This window comes from Lynx canadensis, chromosome E3, assembly GCF_007474595.2.
Source record: "Lynx canadensis isolate LIC74 chromosome E3, mLynCan4.pri.v2, whole genome shotgun sequence".
Classification (NCBI taxonomy): Eukaryota; Metazoa; Chordata; class Mammalia; order Carnivora; family Felidae; genus Lynx; species Lynx canadensis.
The window spans coordinates 26,306,868-26,330,794 of NC_044318.1; the positions used below are offsets into that span (position 1 = coordinate 26,306,868).

General features: G+C 47.9%; 1 protein-coding gene across 1 annotated transcript in view; it reads left to right on the plus strand.

The window, feature by feature from the left end:
• Positions 1–1,757: 1,757 nt before the first annotated feature.
• CALN1 (calneuron 1) overlaps positions 1,758–23,927 on the plus strand; it is a 386,428-nt gene continuing 364,258 nt past the window's right edge. The window contains exon 1 of the mRNA XM_032591641.1: positions 1,758–1,878. Coding sequence (XP_032447532.1) covers positions 1,761–1,878 — 118 coding nt within the window. The 5' untranslated portion in view covers positions 1,758–1,760. The remainder of the gene's footprint in view (positions 1,879–23,927) is intronic.

Here is a 23,927-nt window from a genome sequence, read left to right on the forward strand (position 1 = left end):
AGGAAGATAATTAATTCGTTTTTAGACATCTTGAGTTTGAAATGAGAGTTTGACATCCGGTGGAAATGTCTGGTGCTTAGCTGACGCTGCTTAGTGGAAATAGCACTAAGAAGGCCTGTGTTCTAGAACTGATTCTTCTGCTAACCGGCTCTGTGTTCCAGGTCAAGCCCCGTAGCTTTTAGGTGTCTCGTTGGTTTGTTTGTAAGTCAGCGGCTCTCAGCCCAAACAGGGACCTGCCGGTGTGTGCTCTGGACTGGAGAGAGGGTGGGGTGTGGGTCCTGCAGGACTTGTCACTTGTCACCGGGTGTCCCTGGTGCCTGCCGGCTCCAACCTCCCACGGTTAGGACAGTTCTTGTCACGAGTGTGGGTTTGAGGGACAGCAAGGCTGGATGTCCTGAGCGGTCATCCTCAGAGACGGGGGGGTCTTCCTGTAAGTTATAGCTTGTACCTCATCAGTGCCTGGAGGGCCCTTGGGGCTGCTCCCTCTTATCGTACAGGTGCAAACCGTAGTAAGAAATAAGACTTCCCAAGTGGCTTCTCTGGAGAGTGAGGGATGTGTGGGGAGAGAGCTCAGGAGTTCTCTCTCTCCCACAGAACCCTGGCAGAGAGGCCCTCACCTCTGCTTGAATGCCCCCAGGGGTGGGGAGATCACCCCTTCCGGTGCTGCCCAGTTCACCTTCCCGGAGCTCTGTTAAGAGGTGTTCTTTACTCACAGCCTGTAATGGACCCCCCGTACTTCCTACCTGTTCCCTAATTCCACTCAAAGGGGGATCGGTCCTCTTAGCCCCCTTTCCAGATAGGGGAGCACAACATGTGTCCCAACACGCTCAGCGGCTCCCTCGCCGTAACAGAGAGTCGTGTTCTCTGTGCTGTGGAGAAGCCCACCTTTCTAGCTGCCTTGTCTTTCCCTTTTGCACTTGCTCTGTCTCCCTACGCTGTCTCTTTCCTCCCTCTTCCCCTAGCCTGTGTCGCACTGGTGGGACCTCTTAAGCCCCAGGGCTGTCTTCTGGGCAGAGGAGCTTTGCTGGTCTAAGGGATGCAGTAATTCCCTGTAAGATTCTGGAAGCAGCTTTGTTCTGGGACACTGAGTGCCACGCGCCTTTCTGGCAGGGCGGGTGGCGTGAGCGGCGTCCCAGAGGGCTGCGCTCATGAGCGGCTTTGACCAGCAGGTGTCTGCACCCAAGCCTGGCACGGGGGCCGCTTCTCCCAGGTGCGGAAGGTTGTCTGTATTTACTTAGGGCCTGCCGTTTCCCACCCGATTCGGGTGCTGTGTGAGTGGCTCATCTGCTTTACCTGGGAGAAGTCAAACCCTTGGATCTCCACACGGTCACAGCTGAGACGCCCAGTCCCCGGGGAGCCCAGCATTTCTGGGATGTGCATTCCTTAAGGAGCACCAAAAAAGTTTATCGGGCCAAGTGAAGGAGCAGGGAGGCTTCTTCTTTGCCTGGAGAGGACGAGGATGTGATGATGACATGATGTCCCACGGCGTGCAAGGGCCACATGGTTCCAACTCACGAGTAAATCGGGACAGTGAAGTAGGATTTAAAACAAAGAAAGCGCTAGAACTCGGGGTCCCTGGGGAGTTGTTCAGGCCACGGGGACCCTGGGATTTTCTGACTTTCCCTCTAGAAATGTGATGGTTCCTTTAAAAGTGACAACCGGCCATCTGAAAACCAAGGTGGTCCTTTCAGGAAGGAAAGAAGGAACGGACGGTGACCTCTTTCTCTCCCCACTCCCGCTTCTCTGTGAACAGGGAGAAGATGCCTTTCCACCATGTGACCGCTGGCTTGTTGTACAAGGGGAATTACCTCAACCGATCTCTGTCCGCGGGCAGCGACAGCGAGCAGCTTGCTAATATCTCCGTGGAGGAGCTGGACGGTAAGGAGCCCGCCCTGTCTGGGAGGTCAGCCACCCACGGGAGGCATCTGAGGCGATTGTGTGTCTACGGTGAAAGCGCCAGACTCTGGCCACCCGTTGTGGCCAAGTCTAACGGTGGTGCGAACGGGAACGGGCTCAGAGATAAATTCTGCATAAATGACTTCTTTGTGCGGGACAGATCTCGTTATTTGGTTTCTTTGTACACGGACTGGGGGGACAGCCTTCCGCTCCCAAAATACATTTTCCAGTTTACGGAATCTTGATCACCAGTGGCGTCGTCATTTTTCCATATTGTCATTTACGCAGGGCCCAGCTGTAGGGGAGGTTTTAAGCCCTGCTAATGGCTGTCTCTTGACTTGGGGCCATGGTGCTTTGAATCCTGCCCAGATCAGAATCCTCTGGAAGCCTAGACATGGTGGGAATGGACAGCAATTATTTTAATTGCCTCTGTTCCTTTGTTACACAGTGTAGTCCTGGGTGTTCAGGGCAGGGATAGGGATGGGAACACCATGACTAAATTCATCCTGGGACCGTGCCCTGTCGTCTCCTCATTGGTAACCCCCTGATTAAACAGCAAAATTACAAAGAGGAAGAAGGACTTTATTTCTTCGAGAATCGAAAATGTGGTGGAATCAGCCAGATGTTCAGCTAGGTGTTACATCCGCAGAGGCCGAGCCAGAATCCGCTCTCCCCGACGTTTTGGGATGCCGTGTTCCTTGTGAACACCATGTTAGAGCATGGAGCTGAAATTTGCTTTCTAAAGAGAAGGCAGAGTTACCCCCGATGGCCCACCTATTTGCTTTTAAGTGACATGGTCTGACCAGCGTGCTGTCTCCGTGCAAAGAGGGGCGCCTCACGGCCGTTACTCGCAAGAGGAAGGCGGGGAAATCCAGCTCTGGGCCAGCGAAGCCCAGCTTGCTGCAGACTGGGCAGGAGTGGAGGAAGGCGGAGGGACAGGGCCGTCTGATAGCCTTTCCTGCTCTTGTCCATTTTGATTGCTTGCTCATCTAAAAGACTGGCTTATTTATATAAGTAAACCGTAAGGCAGCAGAGGCTGGTGGGTAGGGTTCCCGGTGGGGGCATGTGACAGGAAGCCGGAGTGACAGGAAGCGGAGCCAGGCTCGCCCCCCTCTGGACTGAGGCTGGTGGCAGGAGAGGAAAGCAGGACCCTCGGGGGATCTCCTCGGCTTCAGTTGGCCAGAGGACATTCGGACGCAGAAGCAGGCAGTAGAGGCCTGACTGCTTCCAAAGCCAGGTGACCATAGAGAAGGCCAAAGCTCGGCTAGTATGTTGAGCGGGACCCAGGCTTCCCCGGACCCCCGGGGAGTCCGCTTAGGGAAGTGGTACATTGATCTGGGGGTGTGTTTGTGTTTGTGTTTAGTTGAGTAGGTCCCTGGGCTCAGTCATCAGCAGGAGGGGCTGGAAGGCTCCGTGAGTAGAGGCCATGAGATCCAGGCAAAAAGTCCCTGTGTTTAAAGGTGACTCTTAAAGAGGTCGAGATGACTAACCAAAGGGAGTTTGGAAATCACCTGTGGCTCTCACAGATCCTGGCTTTCCCTTGCCTTTTCCCTTCCCTCCCAGCGTTGCTCTGAATAATCAAGAGATGATTTCTCCTTAGAGCATCGGCTTTTTTCTCTGTTAAATCTGGGCCACTGCCAGGGTGCACAGCTTTTCAAGAGGACTGCGGGCTGGATTTTGCCGTCCCCCCCACCCCCGGGGTGGCCAGTGGAACCGCTCTCCGTGTACCTGGGCAAGTGGCCTAGCTCAGGAGCGTGTTTCACTCAGCCCCAGGCAGCCGAGCAGGGCTGAAAGGTGCCTTCTCAGCAGGCACGAATAGCAGGGAGAGATTCTAACAGCCCTCAAGCCTACATGGGCAGGCTTAGCAGTGGGGGCCCCGCGGGGTCCCTAATGAAGTCCAGCCAGACTTTATAGCCTGAGGCCTGAGGCCAGCTGCTGAAGACACTCTGTTGTCCTTCAGGAGGGTAATCCAGCTCTCAGCTTGGAGAAGGGCCATTTATTTTCTGATGGAAGATTCCTTCTACTTATTTACTTTTGGCCAAGGTGAACCCTGAGTTATGACTGCTCATGCTTTATTACGAGCATCTTGGGGCTCCGGGCAGGGCTGTGCAGATGTGCACTGAGGGTAGAGCCAGCAGGCAGGGTCTGAAAACCAAGCGCAGGTTGGTTCTCGGGGAAGGCACCTTTCCGAGGCTTTGTCTGTTTGCTGTTCTCTGAGCCCTAAAGACCTGTTTCCTGTTGCTCTGGGCCACTCATTTATCCTCAGAGGAAACATGGCATTGCACAGGGAGCTGATGTGTTGGACACTGAGGGGAATCAAAGCTTCCTTTGTGATCCATTAGTTGGGCACCGCCTTCCCTCACTGTGCCCCCTTCCTTACCCCGTGGCGGCTGCAATCCCCCGCTTACGAATCGCCGAGGGGACAGGTTCCCCTACCCGGCTACTGTTTATCACCCGAGATAGAATGTCCCTTTCCTTCAGTGGAAGGGACAAACTCACCTGGTCTGTGAGTGGTTACCTTCTGAGAAGAGGTGTGAAAAGAGCCACTCACCATGCAGGTTATCTCCAGCTGACATACACTCTGGAGAGTTTCTGTTTCTTCTCTTTAAACAAAGAGAGGGAGTCATGCAAACCTGCATGAAGTTGGCCAGACTGGAGTTGGAAATCACCTAACAAACTCAGCAGTGATGAATTGGTGGAGACATTCATCCATTCATATTTAATTCATTTGTCCGTTCTTATTTATTCATTCATGATAGGAATGTTTACCCGAATGCTTTCTGGGTAGAGGAGGAAATGAAATAAGTATAATATTCGTTACCTGTTCCCAAGGAATTTGCAGTCTACCCAGGGAATTTATGTGCATACAAAATTTATTAGCAGTATCTTTTTAAAAAAATATTTATTTATTTATTTTGAGAGAGAGAGAGAGAGAGAGAGTGCACACGCATGAGTGGGGCAGGGGCAGAGAGGGAGGAAGAAAGAGAGTGAGAGAGAGCGGGAGAGGTACAGAGATGGAGAGAGAGAATTCCAAGCGGGCTCTGTGCTATCAGCTCAGAGCCCCACATGGGGCTCGATTTCATGAACTGCAAGATCGTGACCTGAGCTGGGATCAGGAACCTGACGCTTAACCAGCGAAGCCACCCAGGTGCCCCTATTAGCGATACCTTGCACTTTCAGAGTGTATCATGTAAAAGTTTATTAGGTTTACCAATTCTAATTTTGTGAAAACCATTTTCTTAATCCTATTGACTGACTAATCTTACGATGCTGCTGTCTTAATCTTTAAATTTACGTCTGTCTGAATTCATACGTTTTCATTCATACATGGCATGAGTATCCATTGTATGTCATTATACTTCAATTTCTGTATCCATTTCATTCAGGATGGATATTTGGGTTTCCCATTTGGGGCTGTTAGGATGTAATCTGGCCACTGTGAAATGTCTGAGTGCGGGTATTTCGTGCCTTTCGTTCTAATGCTACATTTTCATTCTTTGTTTTCCACATCATACATCTCTACTCACATCATTTTATGTAGTCTGCATTCCTTCTCGAGTTTGTCTTCTACATCATTGACTTACTTGTCTATAGTCATTAAGAAAATTTTTTTATTACTGCCTTTAGAGCATATCTTCAGTTTTCTGGAAGTTTCAGTTTCCTTGAAGCTTAATTTTACTTCAGTAGTCCTCCTTCCTTTTTCTTTTTCTTTTTCTTTTTCTTTTAGAGAGAGAAAGAGGGTATGTGAGTGGAGGAGAGGGGCAGAGGGAGAGGGAGAGAGAGAATCTCAAGCAGGCTCCACGTCCAGCATGGGGCCCGACCTGGGGCTCGATCCCACGACCCTGGGGCCATGACCTGAGCCAAAATCAAGAACCAAATACTCAACTGACTGAGCCACCCAGGTGCCTGCCTCCTTCCTTTATTATTTTTTTATTTATTTATTTTTTTTTAATTTTTTTTTTCAACGTTTATTTATTTTTGGGACAGAGAGAGACAGAGCATGAACGGGGGAGGGGCAGAGAGAGAGGGAGACACAGAATCGGAAACAGGCTCCAGGCTCTGAGCCATCAGCCCAGAGCCTGACGCGGGGCTCGAACTCACAGACCGCGAGATCGTGACCTGGCTGAAGTCGGACGCTTAACCGACTGCGCCACCCAGGCGCCCCTGCCTCCTTCCTTTAAAAAACAAAAAACAAAAACAAAAAACAAAAAACACCCAACGTTAGTTAAAATAGAATACAGGGAAGTATTAATGCACAATTCAGTTATTATTGAACATGAACATTCATTCAACAACTACTGAGGCTAAGGAATGTAGTATTGTTAGCACCTTAAAGTTTCCCCGGGGCCCTTTCCAATGCCTCTTCCTCAAAGACAACCACCAGCCTATTTCCTCTCAGCGTTTCATGGTGTTTGCATTTCCCTTCATCTCAGTGGGGCCAATGCCATGTCTGTTCTTTTGTTCCCAGCCTCTTTTCCTCAACATATTTGCGAGACTCAGCCATGTTTTTGAGGATAGCTGAAGTTGATTCATTTTCACTAATCTATAGTATCCCATCATCTATAAATATGCCACAATTATTTATCTGTTCTATTCTCAATGGGCATTTGGGTTGCTGCCGTCTTGCAGCTATTAGGGTATAATCGGACCATCCCCCTTTTTTGTTGCTGCAGTAGTCTTAGGATGTGCTTTCCTCATGCCTCTGACTTCTTGCCTTCCTGGGGCCTTATTTGTTTATTCTCTCTCAACTCTTTGTCTTATTGAGAACAATGTGGACACAGTTTATGAAAATCTCTTCTGTGTCTTGTCATGATGTATACAGATACACATATATACAAGCCTTTCCTCCACATCTTCCAGCTGATGCTACCTTTACTTCCCGTTAGAAGATGTTTTTCTAGGGTCCCTTTTGCTTTTTTCTGTTCTACTTTGTGACTCCATAAAGTCCTTTGCGGGCCCAGAATCTGTGAGCCAACAGGGTTTGTAAAGAAACTTTAGTTTCTTTGTTTTGTCTTCACTTTATCTTGGACCTGGGATAATTTTCCCCTCAGGCAGAGAGAGAGAGAGACAGAGGGTCTGAAGCAGGCTCTGCGCTGACGGCAGTAAGCCTGATGTGGGGCTTGAGCTCACGAACCGCACGATCGTGACCCGGGCTGAAGTTGGACGCTCAACCGACTGAGACACCCAGGTACTCCTGGAGGTGGGATCTTGTTTGCCGCTACTCCTGGGTTTGCTTCCTGTGCCACAGAATTTTGTAACTCCTTCGTTTCTCCCTTGTCTTGTTCCTCTTCCTATTCCCAAACTAGTATCCAGCACTCAGCGATCCCAGGTTCACTTCTCATCTTTCCCCCAAATAATGCAGGATGGGACATAGCAACCCATAGCTCTTGCTGCTCCTGGAGAGTAGGGTTTCCTGATGAGCTTACAAAAAGGGCTGCTGCTGGGCTGGGTTTGGATTGGGTTGGGGAATAGGTCACCATGGAAAACAGTTGTTATGAACTAGGGAGTGACCGCTTCCTTTGCTGGGCAGGTAGCCTGTGGGTCGCTGTTTGCAGGGGCAAACAATGGCGGTGAGTCAATGTCCTCCTGCCGTAAGTACCTCTGTAGTTCCCAGGGTGGGTGGAAATTGCTCTTCTCCGGTTTCTTTGGTGTTGCAAACAGTGAAGATTCTCCTCAACTCCTGACGTGTGTATGCATCTCAAAATTAATATTTCTGGGGATGTGCTCTTATCTACGCTTTGGGGGCTATTTTGAGTTTGGGGTGCTACTTTCTGTAGCACCTGGCGGTGCTGCTTACACCCCTGGTTTTGACGTGTGTCACTGCTTTGGCATCCACGTCGCTGGCTGGTCCTTTGCCTGCATCTTTTCCACCTCTTTGTCTTTTCCAGCGTTCCTCGCGTGCCCCTCATCTTCTGCCCACTGTAGTCCCCTGGGGTTGTTTTTTGTTGTTGTCCCCCCAGACACCTATGTGCTGACGTGCATATCTTCAATCCCTCCCCCCAGACACCTATATGCCTCGACGTGCATATCTTCAATCCCTGCCTCTCTCCTGCAGTTTAGATCTGCTACCCATCGTCCTGTGTAGATGCCTCACGTGTTCCTTAAGCTGCAGAGATCCAGAGCTGAATGGATTTTCTTTTTTCTCCAAAACTGCCTCTCCTCTGGAATTTTTCGCAGGAAATTATGTCACATCATACCCAGTCAGCTACAAAAGTAATCTGGGAGCCACCCTTGATTCTTCTTTTTCGCTCACCACACCCCCCCCCCCACCACGTGTTATTGGCAAAGTCATGCAGATCTTGACTTCTTTCAACATATCTCGAAACGATTCCTTGCTCTCTGACCACATTGCTTTTGTCTTGGGCCAGGTCCCCACCTCCCAGACAGCTGTAGTCACCAGGAGTTGATCTCCTTGTGCCTCGTCTAGAGTGTCATTCATGTCTCAGTTCAGTTTCATTTCATTGGAGGGATACTTCCTAATCATGCACTTGATTAGGTTATCCGACTACTTATAACTTTTTTTCTTCTTGGCCTACAAATATATTAGTATATATTTTTAATATTTCTTTAATCTTTGAGAAGCCTGGGTGGCTCGGTTGGTTAAGTGTCCAGCTCTTGGCTTCAGCTCAGGTCATGATCTTAGAGTTGGTGAGTTTGAGCCCCACATTGGGCTCCGTGCTGGCAGTGCAGAGTCTGCTTGAGATTCTCTCTCTCTCTCTCTCTGTCCCTCCTTTGCTTGTGTTCTCTCTCTCTATCTCCTTAAATATATAAATAAACTTTAAAAAAAGTTTCTTTAGTCTTTAAGAAAATTTTCAAATCCATAGAGGTTTGGAAAGTATAGTGAATAACTGTATGTCTTCATCTAATTGTTAATATTGAAGCATTTGCTTTCTCTCTGTCTCCCTTTTTTCCAACACACACACACACACACACACAGGCATGCACCCAATTTTTTTCAGTTCTAGAATTTTAATTTCTAAAATTAATCTCTAAAATTAATTTCTAAAATTAATTTCTAAAATTATAGAAATTTAATTCTAGGTTCTTTTTTGGAGTTTTCATTTTTTCTGCTGAAATACTCATCTGCTTACTCATTGAAACAATATTTTTCTTGAATTATTTGGACAAATTTTCCTATATTTATAGTAGCTGTTTAAAGTCTTTATGTACTTAGATCCAACATCTGGGCTCTAGGCCATCTTGGGATTGGTTTTTATTGTTTTTTTATTTTTATTTTTATTTTTTTTAGATTATGGTAACACTTTCTAGTTTCTTTGCATGCCTATTAATGTTCGTACACCGGACATTGTAATGCTATGCTATGGAGACTCTGTGTTCTGTTATCTTTCTCTGAAGAGGGCTGATTTTTGCCTCAGGAGGTAGTTCAGGTACTACCTGGCTGCTTTCAAGTTGTTTAGGTTTGGTTTTATGCTTCTTCAGGGTAGGGCTGTGGGAATCCCAACATGTCTCCCAAGCCCCTCTAACTTGGCAGGGACTCAGCCTCCAAACTGTCTTCCTTGTGAGTCTCATCAGGGCTTGGCTTTAGGTTTTGATCATGTGGACCTAAAGAAGGCCTTTAGAGTGTGTTTTTTATTCTTGTGATGTGTTCCTTCTAGTGTCTCAGCTGGATGCGTGGGGTATTAATGAGGTTTTTTTCAGACATCTGGGATTGCTTCAATTCTAGTATTTCTTTTCTCTTCTCAACTTCCGGGAAGCTGCTTCCAAGAAGCTTCCTGGTAAGTCTGGTTTAATCTCAACTTACGTGTGGGTAGTCCAGCCTTCGGCCAAGTATTCATAGGAGACCCACCTCACCTGCAGGCTTCTGGGGTTTTCTCTGTGCAGTTTTCTTCTCTCCGCTGCCTTATCCCATAAGGTTCTAGTTCCTTCAGCTACCCCAAAGTATGAACTGGGCTTGGGAAGCGGTCCCCAGGTAGAGAGCTCACGTGGTCAGTTTCCCTTCTCCCTACACTTGTAGTCTTGTGCTGTCCATGGTCTACTGCCTGGAAACAGCTTTCTGTATTTCATATATTTTGTTCAGTTGTGTGGTTGTACATGGTGGGAGGGTTATTTTTATACCAGTTACTTTAATTGTAGCAGAAGTCTGTTGTTAATAATTTAATTTTTTTTACTCAGACCCATTAAAGGCAATTTTCAACCAACATAGCACTTACCCTTAAACTTTTCATTTTTGTTTATAATTCTTTTTTTTTTAATGTTTATTTGTTTTTGAGAGAGAGACAGAGCATGAGCAGGGGAGGGGCAGAGAGAGAGGGAGACACAGAATCGGAAGCAGGCTCCAGGCTCTAAGCTGTCAGCCCAGAGCCCGACGTGGGGCTGGAACTCACAAACCATGAGATCATGACCTGAGCCGAAGCCGGACCCTTAACCGAAGCCGGACCCTTAACCGACTGAGCCACCCAGGCGCCCCTGTTTATAATTCTTAAATGGCTCTCCACAGCCTACAGCTGTGTGAACTTTACTGAAACAAGCATACGACGTCTCGAGTGGCCTGGACCCTTCCTTTTTTTAAATTAAAAAAAAAACTTAAATTTATTTTTTGAGAGAGAAAGAGAGAGGGCTGGGGAGGGACAGAGGGAGAGAGAGAGAGAGAAATCTTAAGCAGGCTCCGTGCTTAGCATGGAGCCCACCACCTTGAGATCATGATCTGAGCTGAAATCAAGAGTTGGACGTTCAACCCACTGAGCCACCCAGGTGCCCCCCAGACCCTTCCTTTTTGTCCGCTTGACTCCCTGCTTTCCTTCCAGATGGTTCCTTGCCACCTCAAGATCTCTCCCACTTCTCTGCCTTTGTTCTAGCTGCTTCTGTCTACTGGAACCCATCTTTCAAGTTGCAACATTGGTGGTGGTCACCATCATCATAATCACCCGAGCGGAAGTTTATTGAGTGCTTATTCCGTGCTAGGAACCGTTCAGAATGCTTTATATGAATTAACACCTTTCATCCTTCCAGTAATCCTCTGATGCAGGTATTATTATTAACTCCATTTTGACAAGTGTGGAAGATTGAGACGCGGAATAACCTTGTCCAAGGTTGCTAACTAGTGTGTGCAGATTGTCACCTGGCTTCAGAGCCCATGCTGGTTAACTTTTATGCTAGGCCTCCTCTTTCCTGCTAGATGAGACCCTTTTGTGCCTTCCCTGCACCTTCATGTCACTATCGTGTATATCACTGCCACCGCTGTGACACATGGGTGAGAACCTGCCTGATTAATCAAGCGTGCAGTGGGTGGAGAGATATTTTTAAAGCTCTGTGTGAGCCCAGTGTGCTCCTCACCGAGAGGTGCACTGCAGCCCAGAGAAGGCTGGTGATGGGCATGATTTCATGCCAGAAGGGGGCCGGGAGCTCTGAAGGACCCCTCCCCACCCCCACCCATCTGGTCCATCATATATTTTCTTGTAAAGAAGACTCCCATCCCTCCCTCCCTTCCTTTTTTTTTTTTTTTCCCTCCTCTCGTTTCGCTGGTTGATTTAAAAATCCAAGAGGCACACCCTACTTGCCTTTTTGGAGACACTTCCTTCGACAGGCTTTTCAAGAGGGGTTTTAAGGAGGCAGAGACATGACTGTCACAAGAAGAGAAACTCGCAACTCTTATCGGAGAAGGCTGATGGCTCCGCGTTCTCTCTTCCAGAGGAGGCGATAAAACCTACACAAAGAAGCACATCATCCAACAAGAGTGGGAGTGCCAGAAACGCAGCTCGGCCCCCAGAGCTGGGAATTAGCCTCACCACCTGGGTCTTTTATCTACCAACGCGACCTGCCTTTGAGCCTTGAGAGGGAAGTCTCTCTCGTGGCGAGTCCCCGAAGCTCTGTTACAAGCAGAGCCAAGGAGGGATTTCTCTGATGGTAGCTGCTTCCCAGGGCCCACTCCTTAAAGGGACAGTTGCTTCAGTCTTCTTAGAGGTTCCTGCCCCTTGTTCTGAAAATGCATTTTGGTAGCTGCATCCAAGAAAGAAACCTGAGTCCCGATCCTGCCACTTTCCTCGCATTCATTTGTAAATTTCTATGCTGCCTTGCGTCCAAATGGGATCTAGACATCATATGATAAATGAAGAGGCAAACTGCAAAGGCTGTCAGAACAGAAGTGGGAAATAAAACTCCACATTCAAAGAGGAAGAAAAAAAAATGACAGCCCCTTAAACTAATGCAGTTACTATGAATGAGTGTGAAATTTAGCTCTAAGCTTCCAACTGGTTGGGGCAGAGAGGCTACACGTGTTACCTTATTCCAAGGATGGCGTTAAAGTGCCCCACTGGAAGAAGAATCTTCTCTCTATTTTATTTTTTAAATGTTTATTTATTTATTTTGAGAGAGAGAGAGAGAGAGAGAGAGAGAGAGAGAGAGAGAAGGCATGCGAACAGGGGAAGGGCAGAAAGAAAGAGAGAATCCCACGGGGCTCGATCCCATGGATGGTGTGAGATCATGACCTGAGCTGAAATCAAGACATTTAACTGACTGAGCCACCCAGGTGTCCTCATCTGTATTTTAAATAGGAACCCTTTGGCCCATAATAAAAATACCCAATATGCAAGTATTTTGTATTATTTCAGAGATGTTGGTGGCTACCAACTTTTTCTCACCCTCAGATTTCTGAGGATTTATTTATTTTTTTTATGCATTTCCGCTAGTAATAGTGGCTTATGATGGTGGTGATTCTCAGTGAAGGATGAAGGATTGTAGACTCTCCAAATGCAGAGAGACGAGGGAAGGTTGTAGTTTAAAAAGTCTTCCCACTGGCTGATTCTGAGACCCGCCTCCCCCCACCCCCCCTTGGCAATAGAACATGTTTCTCTGGTTCCTCCTCTGGAGATAGTAGGCAGAAGCGATATCTTGGTATGAAAGTTCAAGAGCCGGCATCATAAACCATGACCTTGACTTGGGATATTTGAGGAACAGGATCTACCAACCATTCATCTCTCTCATAAAATAACCTTGATACTGTTTCTGTGGAATCTTCCACTTTCAACAGAAATGCATCCTAACAGATCTCCTGAGGTAATTAAACCCCGCGGTGCTTCTCCACATAACCAAGTAAGGTAACCTGTTGAGTAGAATTGTTCAGCATTATCCATCTGGATGCCGAAGGGAGTTTGCCAAAACTCATCATTCTGATGTTGGCTTCATTGATACTGAGCTGTTTTTCCTGGTGGTAATTGGCCAACAGCAGGTTCAGCTGCTTCCTGGGACTACTCAGGGATGTGATATTAGCAATATGTTCTAGCAGGGATGGCTCACTGGTCTTTCCTCTTCACAGTGGCATCGAGAGCATCTCATCTAAACACATCTCCAAATCACTTAAAAGCAGGTGCTGAGCTGGGACACAGCCATTTAAAATACAATTTTTTTTTGCTACCAAGATGGTCATTTCTACTTTCTCTAACTCTCAAGCCAGAAGAACACTAAATTTACATTGAGACCTGAATTATTATATTGCTGTGTGGCAAATACTCCAAAAACATTTTTAAAAAGCCCTCCAAAACCCAAGTCTCTTTTCAGGATCAGAAAATTCAGGCGTGGCATGGACGGCTGGTCTGCCTAGCACCTTTCAAAATGTTGGAGTCAAGGGGCGCCTGGGTGGCTCATTTGGTTAAGTATCTGATTCATGATTTCAGCTCAGGTCATGATCTTTCGGTGGTGGGATCGAGCCCCACGTTGGGCTGCATGCTGGGTATGGAGCCTGCTTGGGATTCTCTCTTTCCCCCTCTCTCTCTGCCTCTCCCCTGCTCGTGGTCGGTCTCTCTCTCTCTCTCTCTCTCTCTCAAAAATAAATAAATAAACAAGCATTTTTTTATATTTATTTATTTATTTATTTATTTATTTATTTATTTAAATTTTTTTTCTCAACGTTTATTTATTTTTGGGACAGGGAGAGACAGAGCATGAACGGGGGAGGGGCAGAGAGAGAGGGAGACACAGAATTGGAAACAGGCTCCAGGCTCCGAGCCATCAGCCCAGAGCCTGACGCGGGGCTCGAACTCCCGGACCGCGAGATCGTGACCTGGCTGAAGTCGGACGCTTAACCGACTGTGCCACCCAGGCGCCCCAACAAGCATTTTTTTAAAAAAGGTTGCAGTCAAGATGTTTCCTGGGACTGCAGTCATCTGAAGGCTTGATTGGGGCTGGTGAATCCAATTCTAAGCTCATTCACAAGGCTCTTGGCTGGACACCTCCCTCCCTCCCTTCCGTGAAGGCTTCTCCATAGGACTGCTTGAGTGACTTCAAAGCATGGGCTTTGCCTCTTGCTAGCATGAATGATCATTTTATGACCTTGTCTCAGATGTCCTATTTCGTCACTTCTGCCATATATATTCATTAGAAGTGTTGGAAGTGAGTCACTAAATACAGTCCACACTTAGGGTAAGTGGAATTAGGCTCCATCTTTTGAAGGAAAGAGTTAACCAGGTGTATTTTTTAAACCACCAAAGACCATATAGCTTGGAGATGGTTTCTAGCTATTAAATCAAAAGCTAATGAAATGTATATAGAAAATTCTAAAATCACGGCAGTTTCTTTATGCAATGAAGAAGAGAGGACCGGTGGTCATGGTTATAAAAATAGGAATTAAAGCCTACCTGTTCTTGACGGAGTAGGGTCTCTGGAGTCCCTCAGCGCTGGGTTCTTATCCCAGTTGTACCACTTAGCAGCTCTTCTCCGATATCACTTTTTCCCCTAATAGCAGAAATTTTAGCTGGACCTGTGGATGCTGGCATAAAGACTACGTTTCTCAGTCTTCCTTGAGAGCTAGATGTGGCCATATTAGTAAATTCCAGCCAGTAAGATGTAAGCAGAAGTGACATTGGGCAACTTTTGGTGCATGTTGCCTCTTCTTTATCCTTTCTTCCTTCTTATTATTGGGATGGGAAAGTCCTCATCTGACGCCATGAAGACAAAGAGTTTCACCACGGAGACCAAGACAAAGAGTTCCGCGGATGCCGGAATGCAGAGCCGGAAGGAGCCTGGGTGCCTGACGGTGGTGAAACAGAGAGAAATCCACTTCCACTGTTCTTCTGGCACTCAGATCGGAACCTAAACTCCCAGAATCAGCAGCCATACGACCACAGACGAGTAATCCAGTCTCTAAACCCATTTCCAAGTTTTAAATTAGCGCCTTACATGCAAAACTGCTTTCAAGAGTCTCCTGCTTACTGTTTTTGAGGAGGAAGCACTGTTGGTAAGGATTAGGTTTGATGAGTCTGTAATTTCAAAACATCGCAGGTTTGTCCCTTTTCTCATATATGTATTGACTGTATTTCAAACTCATCTGTTGAAATTCTAAGAGAAGAGGCTCAGCAGGGCGAAAGGGGGTAGAGCCAACAGGGCAGGCGGGATGGCAGGGACCCTAGAGCCCACTAGGAGGTCATTGACTTTGGGTGGGTTTGCCTGCATGTTGAGGGCAGTGCGCATATACACTGTGTTTATCCCTATGTGCAAACATGGTGAAAGCCTCGGCGCACAGCGATCGCTCAGAAATGCTCGTTGAATGAACGGACGCCAGGTCTTGTGCTACGAGAAGTTTGTCCCAAAGCGACCTAATTGTTCCTGATTGTTCGCTCTCTAACAAGAGTGGATTTGGGATGATCTGTATGGCGGTGAAGCATGGTTGATGATGCATGACACGTAGGGACCTGTGACTTACAGCAGTGCTCCATGAGTTTTGGCTTTTTCACCGGCACGGTGTAGATGACAGTATGTACTTTCCAGGGATGACGTAGACTAACACATGCAGAGTGAGTTACTGTTGTGTATTTCACACGTGCCCAATACATAGTAACGGTAGTAGTAATCGTTGCTGTCGTTGTGTTGACGATGTTGACCGTGGCGGTGGTGGTAGTGGTAATGGCAATGACAAGACACACCCAAAGGATGGTCACTTCCAGGTTAGGGGCAAGGTGGCTCTTTAGAGGAAAAAACAGACCACTAGCCAGAATCCTGCACAATTATCCTGGCGGGACAGGCTCACTTCAGGATGTGAATGTCCCTAATTGGAAAGGCCTATCAACGTGGACATCTCTGGACATCCCATTTTGATTCTCTATGTCTTGGCTGTAAGCCCCATAGGGACACCTTTCCTACTCCTTCTGCCCCACCCTCAGCTCTTTATCTTTCAGAGACCCTGCCCTCATTGGTGTAGAGGCAAGAGTCTAAATTGTCAAAGGATGGAGAGGAAAAGATACCGAATGATGCTAGCTTTTCAAGCTCGTGTTATCCTGAGAGAGAGAACCAGGATCCCATAAGATCTGGGCTTTGATGTGAGAAACATCTGTGGATGGCTGAAAGTTCAAGCCTTTCAAGTCCTCACTGTGATGCTTCCAAGGATCAGGAGTGAACATGACATAAATTTCCTTTTAAAAGAAACTGATGTGTCCCCCAATGCTTATTTCCATGGGTTGGAGCAGAGGTGGTGATAGGAGACGGGGAGCCTGAAATCATGGCTCAGTGACCAGAACGCACTCCCCTTTGGGAGAGGATGTTGTCAGCTCTTTGAGTTCAACATACTGGAAAGCAGATTTTCATTCCCTCCTCTCTGAAGTGGGAAATTGTATAGGACTAGCGATGGTTTCTGGAAATGGAAGAGCCCAGTCATCAGTTTTTCTGGGCGTGGCTCCTGTGAACACTAGCATCCCTGGTTCCCGCTGTGTTCCCTCTGCCATCTCCTTCTTACGCCTTCAGGGTTCCGGTCACCTTATCTGGTTAAAATTCAAGGCCGTTTTTGTTTTAATGTTTCTTCCAACTTCAGGATTAACGGTTTGTTTGGAACACTAAAGTTTTATGGTGATGGTGAGTACAGAGTAATTTGTTTTCTGTAACGCTGCTGAAACAAATGGCCCCAGGACCTAAAGTAGTGCTGGTCTAGAGAGTTCGCCACTGTTTTCATGCTCAGGTGTGGGAATGGTTTCCTAGGCTGGTGCCAGCCGACTATACTTTGTGGGTTATTACCCTGCTGGTACCCAGTGAGATGAGCCTCAGGATACGTAACTCACTGCAACCCTCTGGGTGGCCATTTAGCGTGTCTGCATAGAGGCGTTGCAGGGAGGACGGGTCCTAAAGTTCTTGGTCTGGTGCCCGCGAGCAATTTGTAGGTGACTTTAGAGAGCTCAGTCTCTCTGCCATCTGGCACTCAGGTGGGGAGAGGTGAGGGAGGGGCGTCATGGGGACAGACCTGAGAACTCATTATTTCCTGAACCTCTGTGGGACCTGTCCTCAGACACTGGTGTGCAGTTTCTTAGCCAGCACCTATTGAGGCTGCAAAAAACTTCTGAGAGTTTCAAGTGCATGATTGATCGTGATTTTGTGCTCCTCTCTGGAAGAACTCTTCACAGGTGCCATTCGTTTCTGGGAAAAGTGCCGTGAGCTGACTGCTGAGTTCTCTTGCCAGATTTTGGAGACCCTGTATGTGCAAATTAAGAAATGTGTTATTTCAAAATTTGACTCCTTAGTGACTGCAGTTAGCTTAGGGGACAGATTTATGGAGAGCAACGATGGTCAGGCCAAAGAATGTTCTAAGTCAGGGGCTTTGAGCTTGGGGTCTGTGTATCTCCTGGAGCTTCGGAATATTTTGTGTGTTTACGCGTAGAGCTTTCTTTCTGGGGAGAAGATCGACAACTTTCGTCGTATTCTTAAGGGGCTTCAGCAAAAGGGTAAGAGTAGTTGCTAATCCCCATCTGGTGAACTGGGCCATTAGGATCTTATTTTGTTTGGCTTGCTGTGGGAAGACTGGGCATGGTGTATCATTGTGTGCTAGTGAGGTCCTATTTGTCTTTGCAAAGATGGCATTGGCTGTGGTGTGGAGAATGGATTTGGGGCGTGTGGATCTAGAGGCTGGGGTACCCACAGGAGCTCATTCTCATAGTTAGGGGAGAAACAGTGGGGACCTAACCTCAGCAAGTGGCAGTGGGTTGGAGAGACGTGGGCTTGGGCATTTACCGGTGCAGACACTTGACCGTGTTTATGTGATCCAGTGTAGTGCTCATAGGAGCTCCGGGAGGGATTCTTGTCCCTGTTATACAGATGAGGGGAATTATGTGACAGCGATTACGTTGTTTGCCCAAGGTCGCACAACTCACGGTTGGTGGACTGAGATCCGTACTCTGTGTTCTCTGACCCCGAAGCCCATACCCTTCCTTAACTGCCACGTTATACAGTCTCCACCACACCAGGTCTTGACGTGTGGGGGTAGGGCGGGCGAGAAGGACAAAGAGTTAGATGTGCAGCTACCTAACTAGTGAGGCGCAGGTGCTGCTGGTCACTGAGGCCGGGGAGAAAGGAGTTTGAACAGGATAGGAAGAAGATCATGAGAACCGCCAATCATCCCAGCGGCCGTCCCGATGGCCAGTGGGCCCTTGAATGATGAATTCTGGGGCTCAGTATTTAGCCGGGAGAGAGAGATTTTGGAATCTTTATGATATTCAAGTTGTGGATCAAGGAAAGAGGGTCAGAGATGGAACCTCAAGACCCAGCAGGCAGTTAGGCCTTTGATCACAGGTGTCGCTGGTGGCCAGGGTGCTGGGGGTACCACTTCTCCCGCCAAGCTTCCTTATGGCCTCTGGCTGTGCTTACACGCCATGTTTAGGCCCCTAGCTCTCCTTCGTATTCTTAAAAGCCAAAATCCTCTATCAGCTGGGAGGACTCCGAGTTGAAAAATAGGTCACCTATTTGTGCTAAGTTGATTTGCTTTACTGAGGGACAGTGCCCCTCTCTTTCTATTAGTTTGAGTCACAAACTTGTCTAAACTCCTTGACTGTCTTAGATTTTCCAAGAAGTTCACTCTGGCCCTTGGCCACGCAAATTTTTTTTTTTTTTCAGGGTGTCCTAGAAATAGATTGTAGTTTTCCCTGCCAAATACACCTGCTCGGCCAGTCGAAAAGGAGTTGATGGAACCACAAACTAGAAAGGGAGAAGGATATTTAAGAGGGAAGGGATAAAACGGGGTCTTCTCTGTGAATCTGGCATCTGGCCATCATTTTATCCCTTATCAGGGTGGCGCGTGCACGCGCGTGTTTCTGTGTTTGTATGTTTGTGTCGTCGCGTCTGTGTATGTTGATGCGATTGTGTTTATATGTTTGTGTGCTTGTGTGAGCGTGTGTATGTGTGTTTATGACTGTGTACGCGTTTGTATGTTTGTGTAGTTGTATTTGTGTAGGTGTGTATGATTGTATGTTTCTTTTTTTTTTTAAAGTTTATTTATTTTGAGAGAGAGGGAGAGACTGTGTGCATATGAGTGTGGGAAGGACAGAGAGAGAGAGAGAGAGAGAGAGAGAGAAGGGGGCAGCGGTGCTGAGAGCCTGTCTCTGGTTCTGGGGGCCCCGGTTCTGGCTTGCCCCCGAACCTTCTCTCTGGAACCTCAGGAATCCCTCAGACCACAGGACATGCCATCATGGTTGTGTGAACTTTTTATTCGACAACACTTTGCTGACGTTATCGGATCGGACGTGCCAGGATATCAGGGGAGGGGGATGAACACTTAGGAACATGCTGGAGACGCCACAGGAGAGAAGTTCCGTGGGTGGGGACACTAGAAATGAGGGTGCTATCCAGGTTCAGAGGGCCTCGGTGTATTTTCTCTTACAGGCGTGGCCAGGGCCAGGTTCGCCAATGATTAAGACCAGAATTCTTTAAGATGGGGTGTCTTTTTTGATATATGGGGGCAATAAAGCTTGCCTTCTAATGCGACACTAATAACGTCCCCATAAGTTGTTAAATCTCTCTCTTTGAAGAATATTTATTTAAGTGAGATAAGACGTCCAGGTTGGTGCTAAGGTTTACTTGGGGGGCACATGTCATTGCTGTGGGCTCAGCAGCAGACGCTGTCCCTTCCTCAAAAAAAAAAAAAAAAAAAAAAGAAAGAAAGAAAGAAAGAAAGAATAAAGAAAGGCCAGGCTGGGGAAACCCAGTAATAAAAGCCTCCTAGCGAGATTCTGCAGGACACGGTGCGCTGGGAAGAAAGACCAGTGGCACAGAAGTGTCCCGGGCACTGGGAGGACCGGTCTGGTCGCGCCAGCTGCTGGCAGGCAGTATGGCTCAGTGGGCAGAGCCTCAAAGAGGTGGACCCTCGGCTTGTCTCCCAGTTAAACGGGGGTCATTATTTCACCCTCAACCTTGCCCCACAGAAGAAAGTTGTGAGAATGAAGGTTCCAGTATGTAGAGCCAGTACGTAAGTGAGAAATAATAACCAAGGCTGTTGGTTCCGTGCTGGTACATAGACGAAAAGTTGCATTCATTCTCCCGCTGTTCGTGGCATGCCTGCAAATGTCCAAGCACTGCGTCCAGGTGCCGAAAGTCCAGATGATCCATCAGACATGGATCCTGCCCTTAAGGGTCCACCCAAGAGACTAAGGGCAGGCGGAGCAGGTAGATGGGACGTGGCTCTCAGAATAGGACACCTCTGGCCTTCGTGCTTTCTGGAGCCCGTGACCTTGTCTGAGCTTCAGTGTTCCTACTTGTAAAAATGAGCCAGCAATGTTGACCTCAGGGTTCTCTTTTAATACCGAAGGCATAACGTCATTCATTCAACAAATATTTACCGAGTGCCTGTGATGTTTCAGGCACTGTGCTAGGCTTCTGGCTGCTGCAGCGAACCCCTCATGGGGCTGCTGGCCGGAGATGTTGTCTATTATGTGATGATGAATTAGTGAACATAAAGGCAGCAGGAGACGATAGGAAGTGTTAGAGGTGGGGTGGAGGTTACTGCATTCACCTAGATGAGAGATGATGGTGGCCAGGGTCCGGGGGGGTCGCCATGGAGGTGGGGAGAAGTGGTTGGATTCTGGATTATTTTGAAGGTGGATTTACCAAGGTGTGCTGATGGGTGAGTATGGAGTATAAAAGAGAGGGGTCAGGGATGACCTCAGGATCTGTGGCCTGATCAACCGGAAGAATGGAGATTCTTTTAGAGGGAGAAAATCCTAGGAGGTCAGCATTGAATGTAATTCCGAGATGCTTATTTTAGTTATCCACGTGGAAATTTTGGCTAGGCCGTCGGATACTCACGTCTGGAGGTCAGGGAAGGAAAGAGGCTTAAATAGGTAAGATATCTTAAGTGGCATGTGGCAAAGGGGGGGTCCTAACTAGATTTTTAACTCGTAGTAATTTTCTTCTTCTTAGCGAGATAGACGCACAGGCGATTGTAATAAATGAAACAGAAAGGTCCTCTCTGCCCTTTACCCAGTTTCCCCCATCTTGCAAACCTATAATACAGTATCACAACCAGGATATTGACACTGATAGCCAACAGGCAGAAAATCCCCCCACCCCCACCACCAATGAAGCCGCAGGAATTTAATCCATCAAATGCCCTCAAGCACTACAGAAGATAAGCTATAGGAGTTCTGAGGAAGGAGCAATAATGTCCTGGGGTGGGGATGGCGTGATTCGTCAGAGAAAGCTTCCAGAAGAGGGAGGCACTTACGTGGGGCCTTGATAGACGGGAAAGGCCGTGGGATCTGCGACAGGAGGGTGGCCCCCGGGGGGTGGAAGTGCGGTGCGTGCTGGGCCTTCGAGGCTCTTTGGCCTGTTCAGGGTGGCGGGTGTGGAGGTGGGCCCGTCGGGAAGCAGGATCGAAAGGTTGGTGAGGTCCGGGTGGGGCTGCAGTGGGCAGGCAGTCGGAAGGGTTGTGCTTGAAAGAGGTACAGCCAACTCTGCGGAGTTTAGTTCAGCCCCGATGTCTGCGGGTGCTGCCGCTGAGAACCTCACGGGAGGCCGGAGAGGAGAGTCCACCCGACAACCCAGACTAAAGGGAAGCCAGGCCCTTGAGGTCAAAGGGGAAGGAAAGGGACGCCTCATTTGACATGTTGAGTGCCTAAGGGTGCAGGCTCCCGAGACCCACTGCGTGCACCCTGCTCCCCTCTTATTCTGTCTCCACCACTGCTCAGCCAGGTCCTTGCTGTTTTGATTCGCATTTCCACGTGGGGACACTGAGGCACAGAGAGGTTTAGTCACTGCCTCAAGGTCACACAGCTGGGCGAGGAGAAGCCAGGTCAAAGACCGGGCTGTCTGATGCCCAGGAGCTCAGATTTAACCTCCAGTGGCTCAGCCTCTCGGGCTCATCTTATTCAGATGATAGGCTCCCTTTTATTCATTCAGTTTTATTTTTGTTTTTTTGATAGGCTCATTTTTACTTTTTACTAAAACATTTTTTTTTTAATTTTTTTTTTCAACGTTTATTTATTTTTTGGGACAGAGAGAGACAGAGCATGAACGGGGGAGGGGCAGAGAGAGAGGGAGACACAGAATCGGAAACAGGCTCCAGGCTCTGAGCCATCAGCCCAGAGCCCGACGCGGGGCTCGAACTCCCGGACCGCGAGATCGTGACCTGGCTGAAGTCGGACGCTTAACCGACTGCGCCACCCAGGCGCCCCTAAAACATTTTTTTTAATGTTTATTTTTGAGAGAGGGAGAGACCGAGATAGAGTGAAAGTGGGAGAGGGCCAGAGAGAGCCAGAGACACAGAATCTGAAGCAGGCTCCAGGCTCTGAGCTCTGGCCACTCAGCACAGAGCCCGACGCGGGGCTCAAACTCAGGAACCATGAGATCCTGACCTGGGCGGAAGTCGGATGCTCAACAGACTGAGCCACTGTCGATGGAGTCAGTGGCTAGGGGGTGGAAAGCGTTCGCTCTGGGCCAGTTCTGCCCCTTCTAGTAATGAAGCATGTGACCTTGGGCCAGGCTCTTGACTTCCTGACCTTGACAAAGGACGTGGAAGAGCTTGGGTGGCTCCTCTGCAGTGTTAGGATGATGGTTGCAGGGGACGGGCGAGGGCAAGCGTCTGGTGCTTTGCTCAGAAAGGTGGCGCCTCTGTGGCTCACAGCGGGCGTCACGGGGCTGGCGAGACAGTTGGAGTTTCAGCAGCAGTGAACCTGGAGCCAGGCAGTGGTGGCCTGAGCCTGTCCCCACTCAAGAAGAGGCATGGGGCAGAATGATGAATCTGGGTGTCCATATGTAACCAGATCAGTTGGAACTGTAGGATCTCTAGCTGCTTGTTAGCAGAAGCCATGTGGTTTTGCAGTATTTCTTTAAGGAAGGAATCTGTGATCTACTGCTGATGTGATTTTTCATTATTTTGCTCAGCCTACCCTTTATTGTCTTTTTTTTTTTTTTTTCTTTTTTAAGTAGGCTCGATGCCCAGCATGGAGCCAAGGCGGGGCTTGAACTCATGACCCTGAGGTCAAGACCTGAGCTGAGATCAAGAGTCTGACCCATAACCAACTGAGCCACCTAGGCGCCCTGTTCCCTTTCATCTTCTTGATTAAAAATGTTTTATTTTTACCTTTCTCTTCCCTTTTATTTTCTTTTTTGAAAGATCTTATGTTTTTAAGTAATCTCTATACCCAATGTGGAGCTCGAACTCACAGCCCCAAGATCGAGAGGCATGTGCTTCACCAACTAAGCCAGCCAGGGCCCCTTTGTCTTCTATTTAACACCCTAAAACTTAAAACATCCTCTTGAAAATGCTTCACGCAGCAACAGAAATATAATCCATTATAGAGTATCTTGGTTTTCAAACTGGGATTGAGATTATATTTTTGAAAAACAAAACTTGAGATTGAAATGTAATGGATGTGGTGGTAGGCTCAGTAATGTTGCCCCCAAATTACAGATGTGGTGGTAGGCCATAAATACGTGGTCCCCCCCCCTGCCCCCCCAAATACGTCCAGGTCCTTGCTCCTGGAACCTATGAGTATGTTACCTTACGTGAGAAAATTTACAATACAGATGTGATTATCTTAAGTATTTTGAGATGAGGAGATTAGCTTGGATTTTCCTGGCGGGAATGATGTTATCATAAGGGTCCTAATTAGAAGGAGGCAGGAGGGTCACAGTCAGAAAGTGATGTGACCATGTGGCGGGGTGGGGGCGTGGAGGGGGATGGCCCCTGGGCATGCACTGGGCTGCCTATGATTATACAGAATTTATATGAGTAATGAGGACAGTTGGCCTGAGAGTGGGGAGGACGAATCGGACGGTCCTGCATAGAACATTATGGTGGCCCAAGGGTCACCTCCTTATTTCATGTCTTT